The sequence below is a fragment of the Primulina huaijiensis genome, chromosome 11, assembly GCF_012295235.1.
Source record: "Primulina huaijiensis isolate GDHJ02 chromosome 11, ASM1229523v2, whole genome shotgun sequence".
Classification (NCBI taxonomy): Eukaryota; Viridiplantae; Streptophyta; class Magnoliopsida; order Lamiales; family Gesneriaceae; genus Primulina; species Primulina huaijiensis.
The window spans coordinates 25,271,479-25,292,250 of record NC_133316.1 but is presented as its reverse complement, the minus strand read 5'-3'; the positions used below and the strand labels follow the sequence as shown (position 1 = coordinate 25,292,250).

At 36.5% G+C, this 20,772-nt stretch overlaps 2 protein-coding genes across 7 annotated transcripts; one reads left to right on the top strand and one right to left on the bottom strand.

Annotated features, from left to right (window-relative positions):
- Positions 1–107: 107 nt before the first annotated feature.
- Positions 108–15,442, bottom strand: LOC140987583 (vacuolar sorting protein 3). The gene is made up of 14 exons (XM_073456149.1): positions 14,411–15,442; positions 13,834–14,109; positions 13,132–13,328; positions 12,867–13,008; positions 11,823–12,080; positions 5,197–5,269; positions 4,924–4,972; positions 3,677–3,968; positions 3,454–3,509; positions 3,029–3,097; positions 2,839–2,950; positions 1,527–1,616; positions 1,091–1,261; positions 108–563 (listed from the first exon to the last, which is right to left on the bottom strand). Exons 1-14 carry the CDS (start codon positions 15,341–15,343, stop codon positions 471–473), a joined length of 2,811 nt encoding a protein of 936 aa, XP_073312250.1. The 5' UTR covers positions 15,344–15,442; the 3' UTR covers positions 108–470.
- Positions 15,443–16,157: 715 nt separating this feature from the next.
- Positions 16,158–20,266, top strand: LOC140988133 (UDP-arabinose 4-epimerase 1-like). 6 transcript variants are annotated; one of them, XM_073457086.1, is made up of 11 exons: positions 16,158–16,242; positions 17,056–17,214; positions 17,313–17,437; positions 17,807–17,920; positions 18,012–18,119; positions 18,215–18,306; positions 18,738–18,879; positions 18,964–19,058; positions 19,238–19,367; positions 19,511–19,655; positions 19,729–20,266. In XM_073457086.1, the coding sequence occupies exons 2-11, from the start codon at positions 17,154–17,156 to the stop codon at positions 19,971–19,973; spliced, it is 1,257 nt and encodes a 418-aa protein (XP_073313187.1). In that variant the 5' UTR covers positions 16,158–16,242; positions 17,056–17,153; the 3' UTR covers positions 19,974–20,266. The 6 variants fall into 6 exon arrangements, with proteins under 6 accessions (XP_073313187.1, XP_073313184.1, XP_073313186.1 ...); XM_073457083.1 differs by having other exon boundaries at positions 17,310–17,437; XM_073457085.1 differs by having other exon boundaries at positions 16,183–16,254; positions 17,065–17,214; positions 17,310–17,437.
- The last annotated feature ends 506 nt before the right edge of the window (positions 20,267–20,772 follow it).

Here is a 20,772-nt window from a genome sequence, read left to right as displayed (position 1 = left end):
AGATACTACAATCACCCTACTTCCTTCTCTTTGGTATGACCCCATAAAAGTTAACAATATCTACATCACTACTGGACAAGAAAAATGGAAAAAGGATCGTCACTTCCTTGAGCACAATCATATTTAGTTTTTTCTTTTTTGCAACTTATAAATTTTCATAATAATTCTAACTAAATATATATATATACACACACATATATACATACACACACTATGAATCTTAATTTTTAGTTAGAATTATTATATATAGAGGGAAAGAGAACGTCTTCTGCAGTGGGAGCACACTGTAAGTAGCAGCAATGCGATACAACTGCTATACACTGTACTCTGCCTTACCAGTCCAAACCATTCAACAACCGCTTTCGTGGACCTTCCATATTTGCAAGCAACAAACACAAGAGTCACTGCTTTTATTCAATGCTCATATTTCACGATGCCACCTCATCAAGTCAAAACTTCAAGATATGTGTTCATCGAGTTACCAACCAACCAGGCTTAACTAATATATCTTTCTTGAAATCATGATTTGTGACAGATGTTGACTCACCCTGACGACGATAACACTGCAATAAAGATGAGTTTCAACTTTCAATCACTTAAAGGCATGATATCAACCTCATGCATTACACTAACCAGACAGAACTTTAGAGAACATATGCAATGAAGGGTGGAGGTATGGTGGTGGTGGATATAGGTCAAGGGCAGCCAGCCACCATCATCGATACCAAAACTGCCAAGATATCCTTCATATAGAGTGTAATGGAATCAGATAAGTCTAACATGCCCGACCCTGGCCCAAACCAAGATGCAAAGCACAAGGATGTGGTACATCAACGATTCACTCATGGAAGATTCTAAAAAATAAGCTGAAGGATTATGATGACTTCAAGAATGATAGGATTTTTGTTTCCTTACCTTTTATAGCTTTAGATTGCATCAGTCTTGGGATTATGGGATTTGATATTATACATTAGTCTTGGGATTTGATATGCATTAATTTCACAGATCTCTTGACACCCCATAATGCAATCCATAACTAAGACCATGACATTGAGCCATCTAATTTAATTTCAAATAAGAGTTCAAATACCTTGTAACAAACAATGGTATCATCTGGGTACATGGCAAAGAGTTTAGTGCCGAGACGCGCATGACAAGAATCACAAAAACTTTCATCATCAATCGGCACATGACGGGATCTTTCTTCCAATCTTGCCAAGCTCAAATCAACATGCAAAGCATGGGACAAACTGTGCGCAATCTGGCAAGAACTCAAAACAGTTTTCAGCACATGACTAGAAATCGACAAAAAGTGCCTCGAAGAATAGATAGCTTCAAAGAGAATCATTATACAATATGAAAAACAGCTGGAAGATTGAGAATCCAAACCACATTCCTAGAATAGAGGACCAAACAAACTAATGTAAACATAAAATTCCAAATAACTTAATACTAATAAGGGGTCCCAAAAACATGATTATGTAATTTCAGGAAGCCATAAAACATGATTACATAAAAAAACATACTAGTCCTTGTCGATGATGATGATGCCGAGCTCTAAGAATCCTTAGTATTGTGGTTGAGGCAAGCTGCAGGGGTATATCAGAAGACAATCTCTGCGGAAAAACAGAAGTGTGGAAACTAAAACAAAAATTTATGTTAACAAATCATTAATAATCATAGAAACTTGCAACTTTCTCGAACCATTACAGTTCCAGACACCGAAAGATGGCAGCTAAAAGTTACCGAGATAATTTGCACTCAAAGACTGATAAATATATAGTCATTGTTTCTACTTGATTCCTTCTACCAAAGTTCTCTTATGTACACTTATCATAAACAACATATAACAGGACAAGGGGATATGGCATAGATGTAGTGTAAAGCAGGAATATCGACCTCCAAAAATAAGAAAGCATAAGAGGGCTCCTTAAATCACCACCATGAAAAGAGAATTTGCACCGCATCGAAAGGATTTCATTACTAATATCAGGTCAAACCTAAGCCAGTGTATCCCAAACCACATGCTACCAGACAATAAGGGAAATCAGCTTCACACTAGAGGTAAGAACACCTTGACCAGAATATTTATTTCTTCTTTTTATCTTTTTATATCTTTAACGCATTTACCAGATAATTTGCAACATTCTATCAATTTTTTCCATCTTTAGGCCACCTTTTCATCCCGGTGTCACTTTCAATAGCATACTACAGTATAATAACAAGTGTTTAATGCATTGACATGCCGGAACAGGTAGGATGTCATGCCAAAAGAAATTATAACACATATGACAACAACTATGCAAACCTAAAGCAAATACAGAAAATTCTCCCACAAAGAATATTATTATGTAACATTTTTGTGTGACAGCAACTGGAGACTGGAAATATAGAATACAGTCAAACATCTGAGAAAGATAAATTATTAGCCTTTCTCCAACATATCTGAACATCTATTATTCAGAAAATACCTGCAAAAGAAAATGGGGTTCCAAACAAAAAAAGGCAGACTACTGTGATCTCTTTAACTCTTCATTATAAAAAAAGGTAAGTAGAACTAAAAGAAAAGTTGAAAACTTATATATACTAAACAATTTGGTCTATCCTATAAAATAAGATGCAGGATTATTTTGTCTAGCATAGAAGCATTGACTTCATAGATAAAAGTATTTTACTGCAATTAAAGAGACAAGATTAAGATAAAAAAAAAATAAGTAAAGATGCAGTTTGACCATCAAGACATAACTTTCTAAAAGTCATCTCCTCATCATGAATCCAGAGCATTTCCAGAACAAAAGTTATTGGTTTACTGGAAAAGGAGGATGATAGATTTCATACCTCCAAGACTTGCATTGGGTCTAGCATTTCTCCATGATTGTGAAGAAGATGGACAGCAGCTTTAAACATGGGCCCTCTACCATCCTTCGGATCCAAATACATCTCAAGTAACCTAAGAGGAGAAAAATATCATGAGCATAGCAACAAGACCAATATTCATGGAGCTATCAAAATATCAAAATGGACTGACTGGATATAAGCTTCTGGTCTACCAATCTCCGCACAATATTGTTCAGCAGCTTCACAATTCTCCAATCTCCTAATACAAGATGAAAAGACAAATCGCACAAGTCCAATCATACTATATGCAGGACACATTCATCAATGCAATTATGGGAATGTGTCTTCCATGTTTACAAAGGACAACATAACAAGGACAACATAATGCAAAAAGCATCGTGCTAATAAGATATTACAGAGACCATACATAAGGAAGCATGACAACAGTCGTGAATATTGAAAAGCCTGAAATCACACATGATATATCATAGTTCAATCGATCGAAAGAGGAAAAGCAGTGACATACAAAATTTTAAAAAACAAAATCATTACAAACTACTCTAAGGATAAAGAAGTAAGGTTGAACAACCATTATCACTTAAACGGTAGACTTACAAGGCCAAAATCTGAAGCACTAGCGTTTCTTGACCAAGCTTCCGGTATAAAATAGCCTGCCAAAAACAGTAGAGCCAGATTACATATATTGATAAAACAAAAAAAAATGTGCCATTACTACCAGCTGACAGTTCGGAAAGTGCACAAACATTTCAAACGCTTCAAATTCTGAAGGGAAGTGCATGCATCATAAGGTATGATGACCAGAGAAATGCTAGTGGACCTTTTCTAGCCATAGGTCAGACTCTTTAATCATATCAAGGACCTCTTGTGCGTCGTACAAGTCTGATGACTGTAAGAAAATCTGCAATCTTTCTCTGACAGGACTTTCAAACATTGTTCTCCTTCCAGCATTAGAAATATTTATCTCATCATCAGGCATTCCAACAACAGAATTTTCTGATGGACGCTCCATCTCATACCTTTGAAGAGCTGACTTGGCAAGTAGGAGGGCATATGCTGTGTGGAACCGAGAGTCGTCAGAATCTTGATCTTCAATCAACCATTGTAGATATCTGCATCAATAAATTAATAACAGTAACGCATGTGATGCTCTAGAGATGATAGTGTTAAACTATCAAGAGGAAAAACTGTATTTGTACTGATAATTTTACTGCTTTTGTACACAAGTCAGCATTGCAATATCTAAGAATCAATCCACAGAAGAAAAATGATAGGTGTAAAATTGAACCGATCAATTTAATCCTATCTTAATTAATTTTGGTTAGAACTATTGAGCTACAAGTCAAATTGGAGTAGTAATAAGCGAAAGGTATAATTACAATAACCATTTCCATAAGAGCTAAAAGCTAGGGATCATTTGGGTTTTCCAGTACTTTCTAACTCAAAAAAGTGGTTCTTCAGAAAAAAAAATTACATCACAAAATTAGGTTGTGTGTTTTTAAGATATTATGAAACATGTGCTTTATTAAGGTGTGTGTTCAAAGATCATCTCCAAAACACCATTATTAATGTATAAAACAGTACAAAACTCTTTCTAAAATAATAAACTTAAAAATAATCCAAAGCCTAACCAAACACCATTGAAGCTCATTCTACTAAAGCTAACATCATCAAAGGTTTGCCATCATACAACCTTGAAAAGCTATCTATTTTTAACAAAAGATCTTTAACATGTGACCGAGTGAATAGTCGGTGTCCAAAGAAAATGAGAACATGCAACTATCACATTCGTACGGTTAGAATAACTGGATTAATAACTTTTAGAGCTTCTGTCGTGGGTGAAAAATGAATGACCCTTAAACAAGATAACAATAGCAAACACTAGAGCCATGAACACACCATAAAGAGGAAATATGGACAAGGAAAGCATATTAAATAGTCTCTATTTCTTTGTCACTGTCCCAAACCCTTAAGAAGCAAGTAATAATTGACAACACATTCACAAAAGGCTATAAGTTCACTCTGCCACATAATGCCAGGGAAAATTTAAAGAATACCAGGGCATACCTTTGAAGAATTTCCACTTTCTTGGGATCAATAGCAGATATTACTTTATCTGTGAGAAAAATAGGGAAAAATTCACTAACAATATAAATAAATAAATCTAACTAGTTAAATCACAAGTCCAATCGAGGCATTTTCTTCTCTCAGGAATCGCTAAAACAATTTATAATTCAAAAGTCACTGGTCCCTAGATATAATATTACTGAGAAAACAGTCAGGTTTGGTATCTGATAAACTTATAAACATCATAAACCACATGCTTATTATTATTCTTGCCTGGTAATAGTAAGTTTGATCTTTTCTCTGATATCAAAATTTGGACTGCTAACACCTGGCTGAGATCTGCAATCTAATGGAAAACAAGTACCATCAGCAATTAGTATCAAGCAAAAAAGATCATTTAACTGACAAGGTCATAATCCTTTAGTAGAAATGAAGAAATAAAGACTTTTTCTTCTTATTCCCATAACAATATGCAGTCCAAATATATAGTTGATGTGATCCCATCAACTAAGGAAACAAAATAGCACAAAATAAGGAAACAAAATAACCAAAATCAAATCTAAATCTTAAATAGAATATTCTTCTACACTCTCCCTCAAAGCAGGGTTGTATATATTATGCAAACCAAGCTTGGAGTTTAATTCATCGAAGCAGCTCTTGGAAGTGCTTTGGTGAGAACATCAGCAATCTGCTGTCGTGTTGGAACATAACTGAGTAGAACAATTCCCTTGTTCATCTCCTCCGATATGAAATGTATATCGATATCAATATATTTAGTTCTGTCATGATGAACGGGATTCTTGACTATGCTGATAGCAGCTAGACTGTCACTAAACATCTTTACTTTGTCTTGTATCTGAACCTTGAGCTCTTTTAACAGCCTTTGAAGCCACATTCCTTCACAAATTTCTAATGCCAAGGCACGGTACTCTGATTCAGCACTACTGCGAGAAATAATAGCTTGCTTTTTGCTTCTCCACGTCACAAGGTTACCAAACATATGAACAATAATCAGTGATTGATCTTCTATCTGTTAGTTCTCCTGCCCAACTAGCATCAGCGTAGATTTCTACATCCCGATTTTTAGACTTTCTGAACAGAAGACAATGTCCCGGAGTCATCTTCAGGTATTTCAAAATTCGAATCACTGCTTCCATATGATCCTCATTTGGATCATTCATGTGTTGACGGACTACGCTAACAGAATATGCAATGTCAGGTCTAGTATGAGATAGATAGATGAGCTTACCAACTAGTCTCTGATACCTTCCTTTATCCACGAGGCTGCTGTCCCCGCTCCTGATTATCTTCTTATTAGGATCCATAGGCGTGTCCATAAGTTTGCATCCAAGTAAACATGTTTCACTTAACAAATCTAGTCTATATTTTCTCTGAGATATCATAATTCCTTCTTTGGACCGAGTCACTTCCATTCCTAGAAAATATTTTATGCTCCCAAGCTCCTTCATTTCAAACTCCACAGCCGACATATTTTTGAGACTGATAATTTCCTCTGAATCATCTCATGTCAGTATGATATCATCAACATATACTATGAGAATGGCAATTTTCTCTCCTATTTCATCTGCCTAACACTGGTGGTACCCATTAGAGATCACAGCCTTAGCAAACCTATCAAACCAAGCTCGTGGTGGCTGCTTCAGGCCATACAGGGACTTCTTAAGTTTACATACTAACCTGCTGTTTGGCTTGGTTTCCATTCCTGGAGGGATAGTCGTATAAACTTCTTCTTCTAACTCCCCGTTCAGGAAGGCATTTTTTACATCAAGTTGGTGACGAGGCCAATCTAGATTCACTGCAAGAGAGAGTAAAACTCCTGTGTTGAGTTTGGCAACTGGAGCAAATGTCTCCTGGTAATCAATCCTATATGACTGCGTGAAACCTTTGACCACAAGTCTAGCATTGAATCTTTCAACACTGCCATCTTCCTCGTATTTTACAGTGAATACCCACTTACAACCAACTGGGTTTTTGCCGTGTGGTAGCTCTACAAGAGTCTATGTATTGTTCATTTCTAAAGCCTGAAACTCGTCTTCAACTGCCTTCTTCCATGCTGGAATCCTTAGAGCTTCTTGTATAGAATTAGGCACTTGTATGCTGTCAAGGGTTGAAATAAATGTTCTGTACGTCAGCAGCAACTTCCCATAGGCTACATTCTTCTCAATAGGATGATTAGTGCACCCTCTTAACACCTTTCCGGTGGGAAATTGGCTGATCCAAATTGCAACGTCCGAAAAACCAACCTATGTAAACCACATGCATGCAAATTATTTTAATTACTTAATTGTTTTATTTAATTGATTTTAAATGCTAGAATGATATTTATTATATGATTAAATGTATGATTTGCATGATTAAATGATAATATGACATAATTACATGAAATTAAGGATTTTACCCGAATATTCGATAATAGGCAGGGAAAAGGAGATCGAAGACGACCAAGACAAGAATAATTATTTTTCTTTATATGATGGCAAAGCTTCCTAATATGATTTAAAAATGATTCAATTTTCCTAAAAATGTTGGAGTTCGAATTATTTTACGAGTCGAGCTCGATTTCTCCCGGGAAACCGGTTTTGGGCAAACAAGGAGTTTTAAAATATCAAAAATATTATTTTATGGAAACTAATTTTATAAACTTTTATGTTTTAATTAAATACGTGTTATTGGGCCCAATTTAATTAATTTAAGTAGGCCCAATTATTCTTAAGCTTGCAAGCCCAAAACCAAAGCCCATTAACATGTTAATTATTTATAAATAAGTGACCAAGGACTTTTAAACACCAAAAACCATAACCTAGCAGCCGTGAATTACCCTTGCACACACCTAATATTTTCGAATATTTGGGAAAAGAAAAAGCTTGTGTTCTTCGTCGTCCGGTCGTCCAACATCGCACCCTCGCCGAAGATCGTATATTCGAGCGTTATAAACGCAAAGACACGTTTTCTAAACCCCTTTCAAACATCATACAAATCATAATATGTGTGTTTTAATTGATTATGCATGAAAAATACGTGGGTTCTATTATTTTACGGTATGATACGCATTTTCAACGTTTTTACGATTTTACGCTTGTCCTAACATGGCTAGGACTCTATGTTAGGACCCGTGTTTCAGGCTGGTGAGGAGTCCACGAAAGCTAGGACTCTCCCCAAGCCTTCTCGAGATCAGCTACTGTACAGGGGGCTGTGGCTCGGTTTGGGGCTGGGCTAGGTGGTCCATAAGGGTCCTAGGGTTATGGGCAGGGGTCGGGCCAGGGTCTGGAGCGGTTGGGTGCGCTGTGGCTCTAGCCAAACGAGAGAAACGAGAGGGAAGCTCCAAGGTGACGCGCAAGCTGCTATCCTGGTTTCAGGCGGCTCGTGCGTGGGGTCCAGGGTCTGGGCTGGTCTCGGTTGGGTCTGGGCGTGGTCCAGGGTTGGTTAGGGTCAGGTGGGCTCGGTGGTGGCTCGGCTGGAAGAGTCCTAGTGGGCACTGGGCTAGGAGTCCATATGCGTGAGTTTCCTTCCATGTGCAGGTTTGTGCTTCTGTCCAGGTGAGTTTGAGCGAGCTAGGGTCTGGTTCTCGGGGCTGGGATTGGTCAGTAGGTTGCATAGGTGGGTTGGCTCGGGTTTGGCTCGACCGTGGCTCGAGTATTTTGGGAGATGGCTACGTGTGTTCATATACGTGTGAAAAACGAAAATAATAAGACTAAAATTGGAACCATGGGTCAACGGGTGTGGTTCATGGCTTACAAGGGTAGAATAAATAATAAAAATCTTATGTTTAAAATTTGGGATCAAAATAATGAGTTTTAGATTTATTCGGGATTTAATCGCCTCACGAAACGTTAATTAAAGAATTAATTGAAAAGCCTAGTTTAAGCTTTATAAAATTATGAAAAATTATATTTAAGCTTAAATAATTATTTAGAATAAGCCCATGTCATTAAAAGTGAGAAAAAGATAAATTCGAGAATTTTTACGTCCAGGGGCAAAACGGTAATTTTGCACTAAGGAAAATACGAAAATGCTTGACAGCGTCCCGAAGGATCATAATGCTTGTAAAATGATATTATATTATTTAAAATGATGATTTGGATGATAATATGTTATTTTATGATTTATAGTAAAGCTGTGTAATTTATATTGTTTAAAATGTTATTTTTGGAAAGTTATGTTATTTTATGATTTTAAAAGAAAAGTAAAAATATTTTGAGGAATGTGAATTGACTGTGACATATGATATATGATTTGTGGGGGATCCGTTTATGTGAGGACGGTGAACTTACAATTTTATGGGGATGTCGTGAGGGGAAAAAGGCCCCAGAGGGTGCCCATTTACAGAAAAAAGCCAAAAGGGAACCCATTTATGGGAAAAGGCCCCAGAGGGAACCCGTCTAAGGGAGAAGGCCCCCGAGGGAACCCCGACGATCATATTTCCATGGTGGAGCCTAGTGCACACCCCCATGGGCCATTTGGAGCTGAATACTGATCAGTCGACCGGAGGATAAAAGCTAGTCACTTTCAAGGATCAAACTTCACCCAAAATGATATATGATTGAAAGCTTTATGATTAAAATGATTTTATGATATATGATTTATGATGATGATTAAAGCTATTTTTAAATGATTTTTAAAGGATTTATTTATGCTAAAAGTTATTTAAAATGATTTTACGATTTATGATTTAATTATGCTAAAATGATTTTAAATTGTTTATTTATGTTCAAAAGCTATTTTAAATAAAAATATAATTTTAATGTATGTGAATGTATATGTATTATTTGCTATCCATGTTTAGAGCGTGCTGAGTCTTTAGACTCACTAGGTTTATATGATGCAGGATTTGATGATTTATGAGAGGCGCTGACAATTGAGTGGATCGAATGCAGCAGTACACACCCGAGGGCCTTTATGTTTCCGCACTAGCTAGATAGATAAATGATTTAAAGATTCATGTTAAAGATTTTATTTAAAGATATTTTTATACTTTATTTTATTGTTAGTTGATCTTTTAAAGGTCGATTTAGAAATTTTGGTTAGTTGATGATATGTACTTGAGATTTCAATTGTTAATTTATTATGATGGTTAGAAATGTTAAGTTATTTTATTTAGTTAGTATTCTCGAGTTTATGATTTATGATTAGAGAAGAAGAAAAAATCGAGGTCGTTTCACAAATCATCAATCATTAATCATCATGGGCAGGAGAGTCTGGTGCTGATGATTGAGAGTTCTGATTTGTAATGATGTCTTGTATATGCTCGATGGGTTTTCTCCTTCTATGGACACGTAGTTCGGAGTTGTGAGTGTCGACTTGTGGTTGTTTTAAATCAAGTGGAGCTGTTTCAGTAGTAGGAGTAGCCAAGGTTGGAACTATTTCAAGCCTAGGGATGGACACAGAAGTAGATATCTGTTGGGCTGGAGCTAAAACTATTTCAAGCTCGAGAAGGTACACAGGAGCAGGTATTTTTTAGCATTTTCTGCAATGCCTCTATTTGCTATCTGGTGAAAGGACTACCCTCGATACTAATCTCTGTGGTAGTAGCATTATTTGCACGGGTTTCCTCTCAACCCGAGTGTTGGATGGCTTCCAATCTACTGGTTTGCCGTGTAATTTCCAGCAAGTAGCCTTGACATGACCCAGTTTCTTGCAATGGTCACACCAGGGCCATCTTTTGCCAGACCTATTGAATTGAGAGGAGTTGTGGGTGAATAAAGCCGAGCCTTCCACTCCGGGCTTACTTTCTGTTAACATCAACCTTTTCCTACTTTCCTCTCTCCTAACTTCTGCGAATGCCTCTCTAAGGTTAGGAAAGGGCTTGATTCCCATGACTCTCCCTCTGACTTCATCTAGGTCCTTATTTAGGCCAAGGAGAAATTGAACTGTTCTTTTCTGCTCAACTATCTTCTTATACAATGCAGAATCATCAACACACTTCCAAGAATATACTTTGTATAGGTCTAGTTGTAGCCAGTAACGTGTGAGAGTGTTAAAGTACTGAGTAACGCTCATATCCCCTTGTTTAAGATCATACAGTCGTCTCAACCTCATGTATTTCAGAGGTATTTTCTTTGCTTGAGTATGTTTCAAGTGCCGCTTCCCATATGTCCTTGGCTGTTTTGTGAAGTAGGAAATTTTCTCCGACTTCAGTAGTCATGAAATTTATCAGCCAAGACATAACAAGGTGATCATCAATCTTCCAGGATCGGTGTTTGGGATCCGTAGTCTGCGGAGCTGTGGTTTCACCCATGAGATGTCCATCCTTCCCTCTACCGCAAATATACATGAACACATATTGTGACCATTGAAGATAATTCTGGCCATAGAGTTTGTGGTTTGTAACAATATTAGAGGAGAATTCAGGGATGGAGGAGATTGGGGAATTGACTTCCGAGGAAGATGTATGTGATGTCTTGCCGTATTTGCTGCCGTATTTAGTCATGAGTATGGCCGGACGAATGAGGATCGAATGAGGATGAAAAAAAAGGTGAGGATTGCCGGACGAATAAGAGTGAAAAGAGGCGGATGAAGAAGGAATGAAGACTACCAGACGAATGAGAGTGAAAGAGGCGGCTAAGGATGGCTAGGGTACCGAGATCGGCTCTGATACCATGAAGAAATACAGACTTTTTCTTCTTATTCCCATAACAATATGCAGTCCAAATATATAGTTGAAGTAATCCCATCAACTAAGGAAACAAAATAGCACAAAATAAAGAAACAGAATAACCAAAATCAAATCTAAATCAATCTAATTCGAATCAAATCAAATCTAAATCTAAATCTTAATCAAATCTAAATCTTAATCAGAATATTCTTCTACAAGAAATATGAATGAAGTATTTATTACTGTCACAAGAAAATAAAAGGCTAACAAGATCTTTTTCACGTACCCATCCAAGATGTTGAAGTACAAGATCTTGGTCAGAAGACTCCTCCAGAATCCTAGATGCCTCAATTGCAGCCATCTCCGGACTTAAGGGTTCTAGCGTACCAGTTACCTCATGTTGATCTATATGATAGCTGGTTGAATAATTTCTTGCCAATATACGCCAGACGGCGAGAGCCTTGTCACTCATCCCCTTACCAGTATATAAAAATGCAAGAGCACGTAAATGCCCAGATTCATGTAGCAATGGTTCAAGCTCCTCCTGTACTGCCCATTGAAATACAGTAGTCATTGTTTGACGTCAAATTTTGCATTTTCTATAGTTATCCAATCTTAAACTTATTAAATTATATGCTAAAACTAAGTAACCATGCTAGTGTAAGTTCATTAAGCTTACCATCCACTTGAACTGACGCCATAAATGACTTTGGAATAATTGTTAAGTAAGTGACACACAACATTGCAATCATAAAAATCAGAAATCATCCAAGTGAGTCTAGATATTTGACTGAAGTTTAATTATAATTTATTTAACATTAAAAGCATAGTTGTTAAAGGCGCAAGGCGCAAAAAAGTCCTGGAGCCTGAGGCACAATGCGCCTTATCAAAGCAAGGCGCACTATTAATTTTTTAAAATAATATATTTATTTACTACTATTTTATTACAAAACAATATTATTGAAATAATTAAGCTAAGCAAAAATATATTACATCACAAAAATATATTTAGTTATTTATCTACTACTGCAATTATCTTTTATTATTGGCAGATTCTTCTAGATTTTGGTAGGCTTTTAAGAGAAAAAAGAAAAATAGAAAAGAAAAGCCACTCAGGCGCGCTTGGCTTCAAAGGAGAGCCAAGGCGCGCGCCTAGGCTCGCCTTAGTACACTGCAGGGCCTGGGTATATATACCCAAGCGTGGAGGGATCATCTGGTGGTGGCGAGAGGTGCCGCCTTTTAACAACTATGATTAGAAGTGATAGAAAGGCAAGTGATAGAAAAGGCAAGTGAGCAATAAATTTCAAGAGAAATGTAAAGTGATGCCTACCACTACACAGCTATTCTCAGATGATGCAAGTTTCTCCATATTTTCAACACAGTTGAGAGCTCTAAATAGGTACATTAAAAGCGTATCAACTCCCTCCTTAACTGAAAGGTCCAAATCTTTATCATGGAAAACTCGCAAATATCTGTGGCAAATGAGCAATCATAAGGGAAATAAGTGGATGGAAACTGGAAAGCATATCATCAAACTTTAGAAAAAATTTGAAAATGATGAATTTCAAATAAAACCAACTTAAAATAATAAACACCTTATCATGTTTTCAATTGCAGAGTCCAATAGATCAGACCTACTGGGTGGACTTAGAAGAAATTCATCATCAACAGAAGTCTCCACACCTGCCTTTTTAAAAAACACAGCTCTTTGAATGGCTGTCAATCCGTTATCTATTACATTTTCCAGAGGTGTTGGAGGAGGATGCAAGCCCCAATACCGGTTCCTTGGAACCTAAAAATTCTCAAAACAGTTAACCGAACATCGTGTAGGATTTATTATCAAGTGCGAGTGAAATCATGGCACATACGCTCAAAAAATCCCACTTACATCCAAGTGCAATTAAATGGATAGAAGATGAAACAAATAAGATATTAAAGCATTCCACTGCATCAAATGCTCAGCAAGCACATTATATATCAGAAGCCACAAGATAGTTGCATATTCTTTTTCTTTGTCCATCATTGGATAGCCTTCAATGAATATATCTCAAGCACTTCAACATTTTTATTTTATAACACAAGGCATAAATACTTAGCTACACGGGATAACTATTTTAAATGACATACAAAAGTAATTAACTTGCACGAATGATATTGCACGTTACTGTGGAATACATCTCCAGAATCACCGAATGAGACTTCTGGAAGGACATAGCAAATAAATTCAATTGGGTAAAAAAGACCTTGCAAACATGAAATCAAATACATAGGCATAATAATTGGCATTCAGGATGTACCAGAAGGGTCCAGCGATTAGGGTCCCGCATTATGAAGGGAAAAAGTTCAGAAGGCTGCATGTTTTCGGAAAGCAGGAAGTGATCCACTGCTTCCTTGAAATGTAAGTCAAAGAGCAAGAGGAATCCCACTTGTGCATGAACAAAAGAAAGCATATCTTTTGTCATTTCACCTTCATTCTCAAGCTCATCAATCAATGATATGGCTTCTTTGAAGTTCTTTTTCCGCAGGAGATCCTTGATTTGCTTTTCTCCAGAAATTTTCCCATAGCAAACAACCTTGATAGGATATAGCGAGTGAATAATCAGGACCTTTTGTAAGCACTTAACAGGAAATTGGTCATTTCTCAGGACCTTTTGTAAGCACTTAAGAGGAAATTGGTCATTTCTCTAGTAATACTCTGTCTCACACTTATTTTAAACTTCATAATAGCATAAAATTGAGATATTTAGAGAAGCAGAAAGTGTTATCCAATGTGTTTGTGTCATGTACATCAGCAATACATGCTGGGAAAAAGTTAACTTTTAGCTCAAACTTCAAACAACAGATCCAAGTGAAAGTACATTGGTTAAAATGTACCTTTGATTTTGTCACAACAGCAACAAGCTTCCCATTTTCTGCCCCCTCGTCTGTCACCACGCATGGGCCAGCACCTTCATCCCCAAGATCCAAACTCTGAACATAAAATCCCGTTTTCTTGTGGTACAATTCTACCTTCATTTTCCTGGCAGACACCAGATAAGTACCTATTTCGGCAAACGAATCTGGAGTCTCCTTAAACACCAAACTACCCCCTACAGGGTTCCCCTCCATATCCGTGATGATACCAACATTATCTACCATTAACAACACCCTCGCCTCATTGGCCAACAATCTCAGTTGTGGCACACTTGAAGCATCGGGAAGCGAAAAGATTAATTGACATCTCCCATTTAAAATATTATATAAGTAATACCCACTCTTGGTACCAACAAATATAGATTCATCGATCCACGATGAAGTCGTAATGATACCATCAAAAATCCCCTGAAATTCCTTCAAGATTACTAACGTCCCACTCAAAATCAACTCCGCCAATACCAACTTCTTCCCTATCCCAATAGCAAAGAAGTCGTTATTGTGATTGTGACCATTCCGGCTGTTGTTTTTTTGGGTCTGAAATTTGCGAGAAAAAGCAGTAACGCCTTTAATGAGACTGATTCTTTTAGGAGATTCAAGTAAAGTGGCGTCGATAAGAAACAAAACGCCATCGGCGAAGACAATGACTTTACCAATATGGGGTAGGGGAGAAATAGAATTAAGGGGACTGGCACAGACGGAAATGCGCTTAAGGAAAGAAATTGCAGTTCGAAAGGAGTATAAGAACAAAGTGCCTGCTAGATTGCCAACGTATATGAGGGTTTGATCTTGGGAGGGTTTGGAGAGTGCGACACAGGTGGTATGGGTAGCGGAATCGAGGGGGGATTCTGCGAGGGGTTGAAGAATTGTTCGACACTTGAGTTTTACGGCCATTTGCACTTGCTTCCCCGATCACAATCTTCTTCTTCTGAAACCGGGGCAACGGCGACCTTCTGGTAGAAATCTTCATTTATTCTTTAGGCATTGGGCTGTGAAAATAACATAGTAACGGGCTTTTGGCCCATTATTAATTACTTTTGAAGTGAACAGTTGGGATGCATAATAGATTTTGTAAAATAAATTATCTAAACTAATTACTTTAAAATAAAATTTCATGATGTTTAAATATTATTTTACATCGTGTGACCATTGTTGAGTAGGTTGAAAGTTTTTTTTGGACGATTTTACGAATTAATTTTGTGAGGTGGATATTTTGTTTCAGTAAACTATAAAAATATATTATTTTTCATATTAAAAAGATATTAATGTAAATATAAATAGAGTTACACGCGCACACACAAGAAATTTGTTATTATTTAAACTAGTATTTAACCCGTGCAATGCACAGATTGATATTATTAAAAATTAGTGAAGAATGAATAGATATTTAAATTAAAAAAATTAATATAATTATAAAAACTATTTTTTCGCTAATTTTAAAAAATTTTCTTAAATACAAAGCATGTCGATTAATTTTTTTGGCTAATAATCACTATCATATATCAAAATTTTAGATTGTGTTAGCCTAAGACAATGACATGATGCTTATCGTGTTTAGTATATTGATGTCGATCATCAACCTTAATACATATTAATTTTTTAATTTTTTAAAAGCTATATATTATTATTTTTTAAAATGTGATAAAAAAAAATATTTGTAAATCAAATTCAATAAAATTGGTTTTTTTAATGTAAACTATTGATTTATTTGGAAACGTACAACATTCTGTTTCGACGTGAGTTCTTGCATTTTCCGATCCCTGCCAACTAGGAACGACTCCCCGCTTTTTGTCGTACGTCCTCTTGTTCCTTTTTTGTTTGGTGATTATAATTTAGGAATTTTATCTTGTTTTTCTTACTTTTCTCTGTGTGTTTTGGTGATTGCATTGAGACGATCGTCCTTCCCTTGTGGTTCTTCAGATCTTCTTGTCGTATAACGCATGCACACATGTGCGGGAAAATGTTGAAAAAATATAATCTTTGCTCAATATTATTACTTTAACGTGTTGAATGACTCACGGTTGTATAAAATTGGGGTTTTTTTATGTGGGCGTGTTATCCTTTGTTCGTTATTACTTTTTCGTTTTTTTTTTTTTTTTTTTTGTTTTTTAGAATTTGTTTTTTTAATTTTTGTTTTTTGTTTTTTGTTTGTTATTTTACTGGTTTTTTTTTTTTTTTTTTTTTTTATTTTTTTTTGTTTTTTTTTTTTTTTTGTGTCGACTTTAAGAATTAGTTAATTCAATTTGTGATTTTGGTTTTTGGACTGTAATCTGACGGATCTTGAGAGTTTTTTGTGTTTGAATTCTGACTCATGTATCTTGTTCTTCATGTCCATATTCTAATTAGTTGGGTGTTTGCAACACGATTTTGAAAATTGCGTTAGGTTTTAGTGGTTTTCTGATCTTGGGTCAAATTACATGCTTAAATGGGAAATTTTATTAGTTCCATTTTCATCTTTCGGGCCCAGCTTGTATTTGGATGGAAGGAATTGAATTCGTGGGAGGTTTTCAAAACCATAGGATTTGAAATGCATGGATTTAGAAGGATTTAAATCTTTGTATTTTTTTCTTTCTTACTGATCAATACTCATTCTTTTGTTGCTGCAGATTTGAGAGCTGCAGAAGGGTATCTGCTGACTGTTGATATCAAAACTTGATATAATTTAATTAATTTGTCTGATTACGATTGGAAAGGAATATCCTCAATGCTGAGTTTTGCACGGATAAGAACTCAGCAGAGGTCTAACAGATCTCTGTCTTTAGGAGGTGTTAATCTTTTTTTCTTTTGCTGTTATTATACTTGTTATTTTGTGTTGTATCATTTTTGTTGTCAATTCTCACTACAATTTATATTTTGCTAGCAGGCATGGATTACACTGACCCAAAGAAGAAGAGTAATATTTTAGGAAAAATTTTGATGGCTGCTATTCTTACAGCATTGTGTATTCTTATGCTGAAGCAATCCCCAAATTTTAACACACCCAGTGAAGTAATTTTCTATTTGTATTTCCTGTTTCATTTCTTGGAAGATTTGATTCCCATTTATCTGTGTATTTATGCTTTATTATCTTAAAACTATGCTGCAGTTTTAGGCCTTCCCTATTTGTTATGTATTTTGTTAATAATTTTCTTTGTTCTACTGGTCTCAAGTTCTGTTTTCATTGGTTACCCCTTCATCTACCTTGAAATCAAAAGAAGTGAATCTGACTTCATTATTGGTTGCCAGATTTCTTTTTCCATTTTATTTCAATTTCATGTTTTCTTTCCAATTACTGGCAAAAAAAATGCTAGAGCGAGACTAAGACTTTTTTTTATCTTCGACTAACTATATTTGACGTCCGCATTAATCATTAAACAGTTCTCAAGCCATGAACCTGGGGTGACTCATGTCTTAGTTACTGGAGGTGCCGGTTACATCGGATCACATGCTGCGTTACGACTTCTCAAGGACTCATACCGGGTGACTATAGTGGTATGTTTCTGGTATCGATAGTTGTCGTCTAGAACATTCGTTACCGTAAATATTGCCTGGGGCCTTGAAAAATGTAAATATCATTTGACAGGATAATCTCTCAAGGGGAAACCTTGGCGCCATAAAGGTCCTACAACAACTATTTCCTGGACCTGGAAGACTTCAGTTTATACATGCTGACCTCGGGGATGCAAAAATGGTATCTTTATTGGGCATATTTATTTTCATAAGATATTCTTTTGTTCGATTATTTTCAACATTCATAACCAAAGAACTAGCTTGACCCTTATCCAGGTGCACAACATTTTCTCGGAAAATGCTTTTGATGCAGTAATGCATTTTGCAGCTGTAGCGTATGTTGGGGAGAGTACTCTCGATCCCCTCAAGTGAGTTACTCTTGGTTTTATTTTATGCTCTTCAAACATGAGTGTGTCTTGAGGATTCCACTCGTTGGAATGGTAGTTGACTCTTCAAGATTGTCAAATTTGTAATTGGTGAGTTCTAGCATATTCCCGGTAGTGGATAACATTCACGCAAGAAACTAAAATCTTTATGGCCTTTATTTTAGTATTTATGGGACGAGACTTGATGGATACTCATGATGCCTGTTCCATTGAAGCCTGGAATATAGACTTATAATTGAATATGATATTCTCGTTTCTTATGTATAAGGGGTGAGGTGTTCCAAAATGTGCGATATCAACAGTTAGAAGTGAATACTGATGGTAAATGGAAGCTCATGGTTTCCACTTTGTCTTCTGATTGTCTTACCTTTTCGTAAAATATATTTCTTGTGCCAATGACTTCTGCAACACAGGTATTATCACAACATCACATCCAATACGCTTCTTGTGTTAGAAGCAATGGCAGCTCATGGAGTTCAGACTTTGATTTATTCTAGTACATGTGCAACTTATGGGGAGCCTGAACAGATGCCCATTACAGAAGACACTGCACAGGTGAGAACTGCTGCAGTTAGACACATGCCTATACAAAGATGTAAACGCCAACTGAACTGCAATGTTTTTATTTACACCAAGCAGGTTCCTATAAATCCTTATGGAAAAGCCAAGAAGATGACAGAAGATATAATTCTGGATTTTCATAAAAACTCAGATAAGGCAGTAATGATTTTAAGGTTGGTATTTAATGTGTACGACTCTATATAGCTCAAATTTGTTTTATTTCTACGTCGAGAAACTTCAATTTGCATTGAATACTATTACTGAACTGTGGCTGATACGGTTTTCTGTTTTCATGTGTGGAAAGTCTGAAGCAGCATTCTTTCTTATCTTTCGCAATTTTTTTATGTTTCAGATACTTCAATGTGATTGGCTCTGATCCTGAGGGAAGACTTGGAGAAGCTCCCAGGCCAGAACTTCGTGAGCATGGGCGGATATCTGGTGCTTGCTTCGATGCTGCTCGTGGCATCATCCCTGGTCTCAAGGTATCTCCATCTCCAATGAACATATCATGATATCCTCACATCTCTGACCACGTTTTCAACAACTAATATGTCATTATGTGATCATAATTCATAAATTCGTTAAAATAGTTCCAGAACTTACCATATCTAGATTCGTAATGCAGGTTAGAGGAACAGATTACAAAACTCCTGATGGCACATGCATACGCGATTATATTGATGTTACTGATCTGGTTGATGCTCATGTCAAAGCTCTGGAGAGGGCAGAGCCCGGTAAAGTTGGCATCTACAATGTCGGTACGGGAAAAGGTACAGGCCACCTTCACACCTTGATCTTTATTTTTGTATAAACTTTTTCACAGCTAGTCTCTGTCAATATCAGGAAGATCAGTAAAGGAGTTTGTGGAGGCTTGTAAGAAGGCAACTGGGGTGCCCATGAGAGTAGATTACCTTCCACGTAGGTCTGGTGATTATGCAGAAGTATATAGTGATCCAGCCAAGATCAAGAACGAATTAAACTGGACTGCAAAATTCACTAATCTTCAAGAAAGTTTGCAGACTGCGTGGAGATGGCAGAAGGCACATCTTAATGGTTATGGAACCACCCCTCAAGTCATGTCTGCGTAATCATATAAGCTTGACATTCACTGCAGGAACTAACATGAAACACCATTTACAGCTCAAATTTTGACCCAGTTTAGCGTTATCAAGGCCAGGGGATGAAGATCAGGGGTTTGTGTTGTACTAAAAAAGAGCTTTAGTTTAATTACGAGTCTCTGATAGGTATAGTTTATTTTTGTTATCAAATTTTGTTGTGGATAAGATGAAGAGCTGGGGTGCGCGTGACCACAATCTGAGCAACATTCCTCGTGTGTTGGGGTGACGTATAAAACTTTTGGAAACAAATATATGTTCGAGAATATGGTGTTCTTTGTTAGTTACCGCCATATATCATACATATAGTACGAAGGCCCCACGTTATTTGGAAAAAAAATTTGAATAACTGTTGTACAACACTAGTATGGTGTTTCAAGAACATTACACCTACTGATTCACGAAGTATGCGAAAAACAGGAAAAAGCTATATGAAATTGATTAGAGATAATTAGACTCTAGGAGCACAAGATAATATGGCCAACAAGGTGCTCTTTTCCTGGGAAAGTTCTCGGGACAGCTTTACGAAGGCGGCATTTCAAGCAACAGACTGCCTAACTGGCATAAAACAAAATTTTGAGGACTTTGGTAATATGTGTACTCCCCATTTAACGAGAAAAAAAAAAAAAGGTCTTTCCGAGTGTAAGATCAGTGAAAGTATCGATGAGATGATAATTGACACAAAGCCACCGTCTATCCAAGCTCGGATATTAAACTTTGCTCCCTTCAAGTCCGAGAGTATTATCGACAGTGAGCAGTCCATCTTTTGAAG

Coding starts and splice junctions, on each gene's coding strand:
- LOC140987583 (XM_073456149.1), bottom strand. CDS start 15,343: ATGGCCGTAAAACTCAAGTGTCGAACAATTCTTCAACCCCTCGCAGAA. Junction 3,969..4,923: donor AAAGTGGAAATTCTTCAAAG/GTATGCCCTGGT, acceptor TTATTGATGCAG/ATATCTACAATGGTTGATTG. Junction 564..1,090: donor ATACCATTGTTTGTTACAAG/GTATTTGAACTC, acceptor TCTTTATTGCAG/TGTTATCGTCGTCAGGGTGA.
- LOC140988133 (XM_073457083.1), top strand. CDS start 17,154: ATGCTGAGTTTTGCACGGATAAGAACTCAGCAGAGGTCTAACAGATCT. Junction 19,059..19,237: donor AAGGCAGTAATGATTTTAAG/GTTGGTATTTAA, acceptor TTTATGTTTCAG/ATACTTCAATGTGATTGGCT. Junction 19,656..19,728: donor CAATGTCGGTACGGGAAAAG/GTACAGGCCACC, acceptor TGTCAATATCAG/GAAGATCAGTAAAGGAGTTT.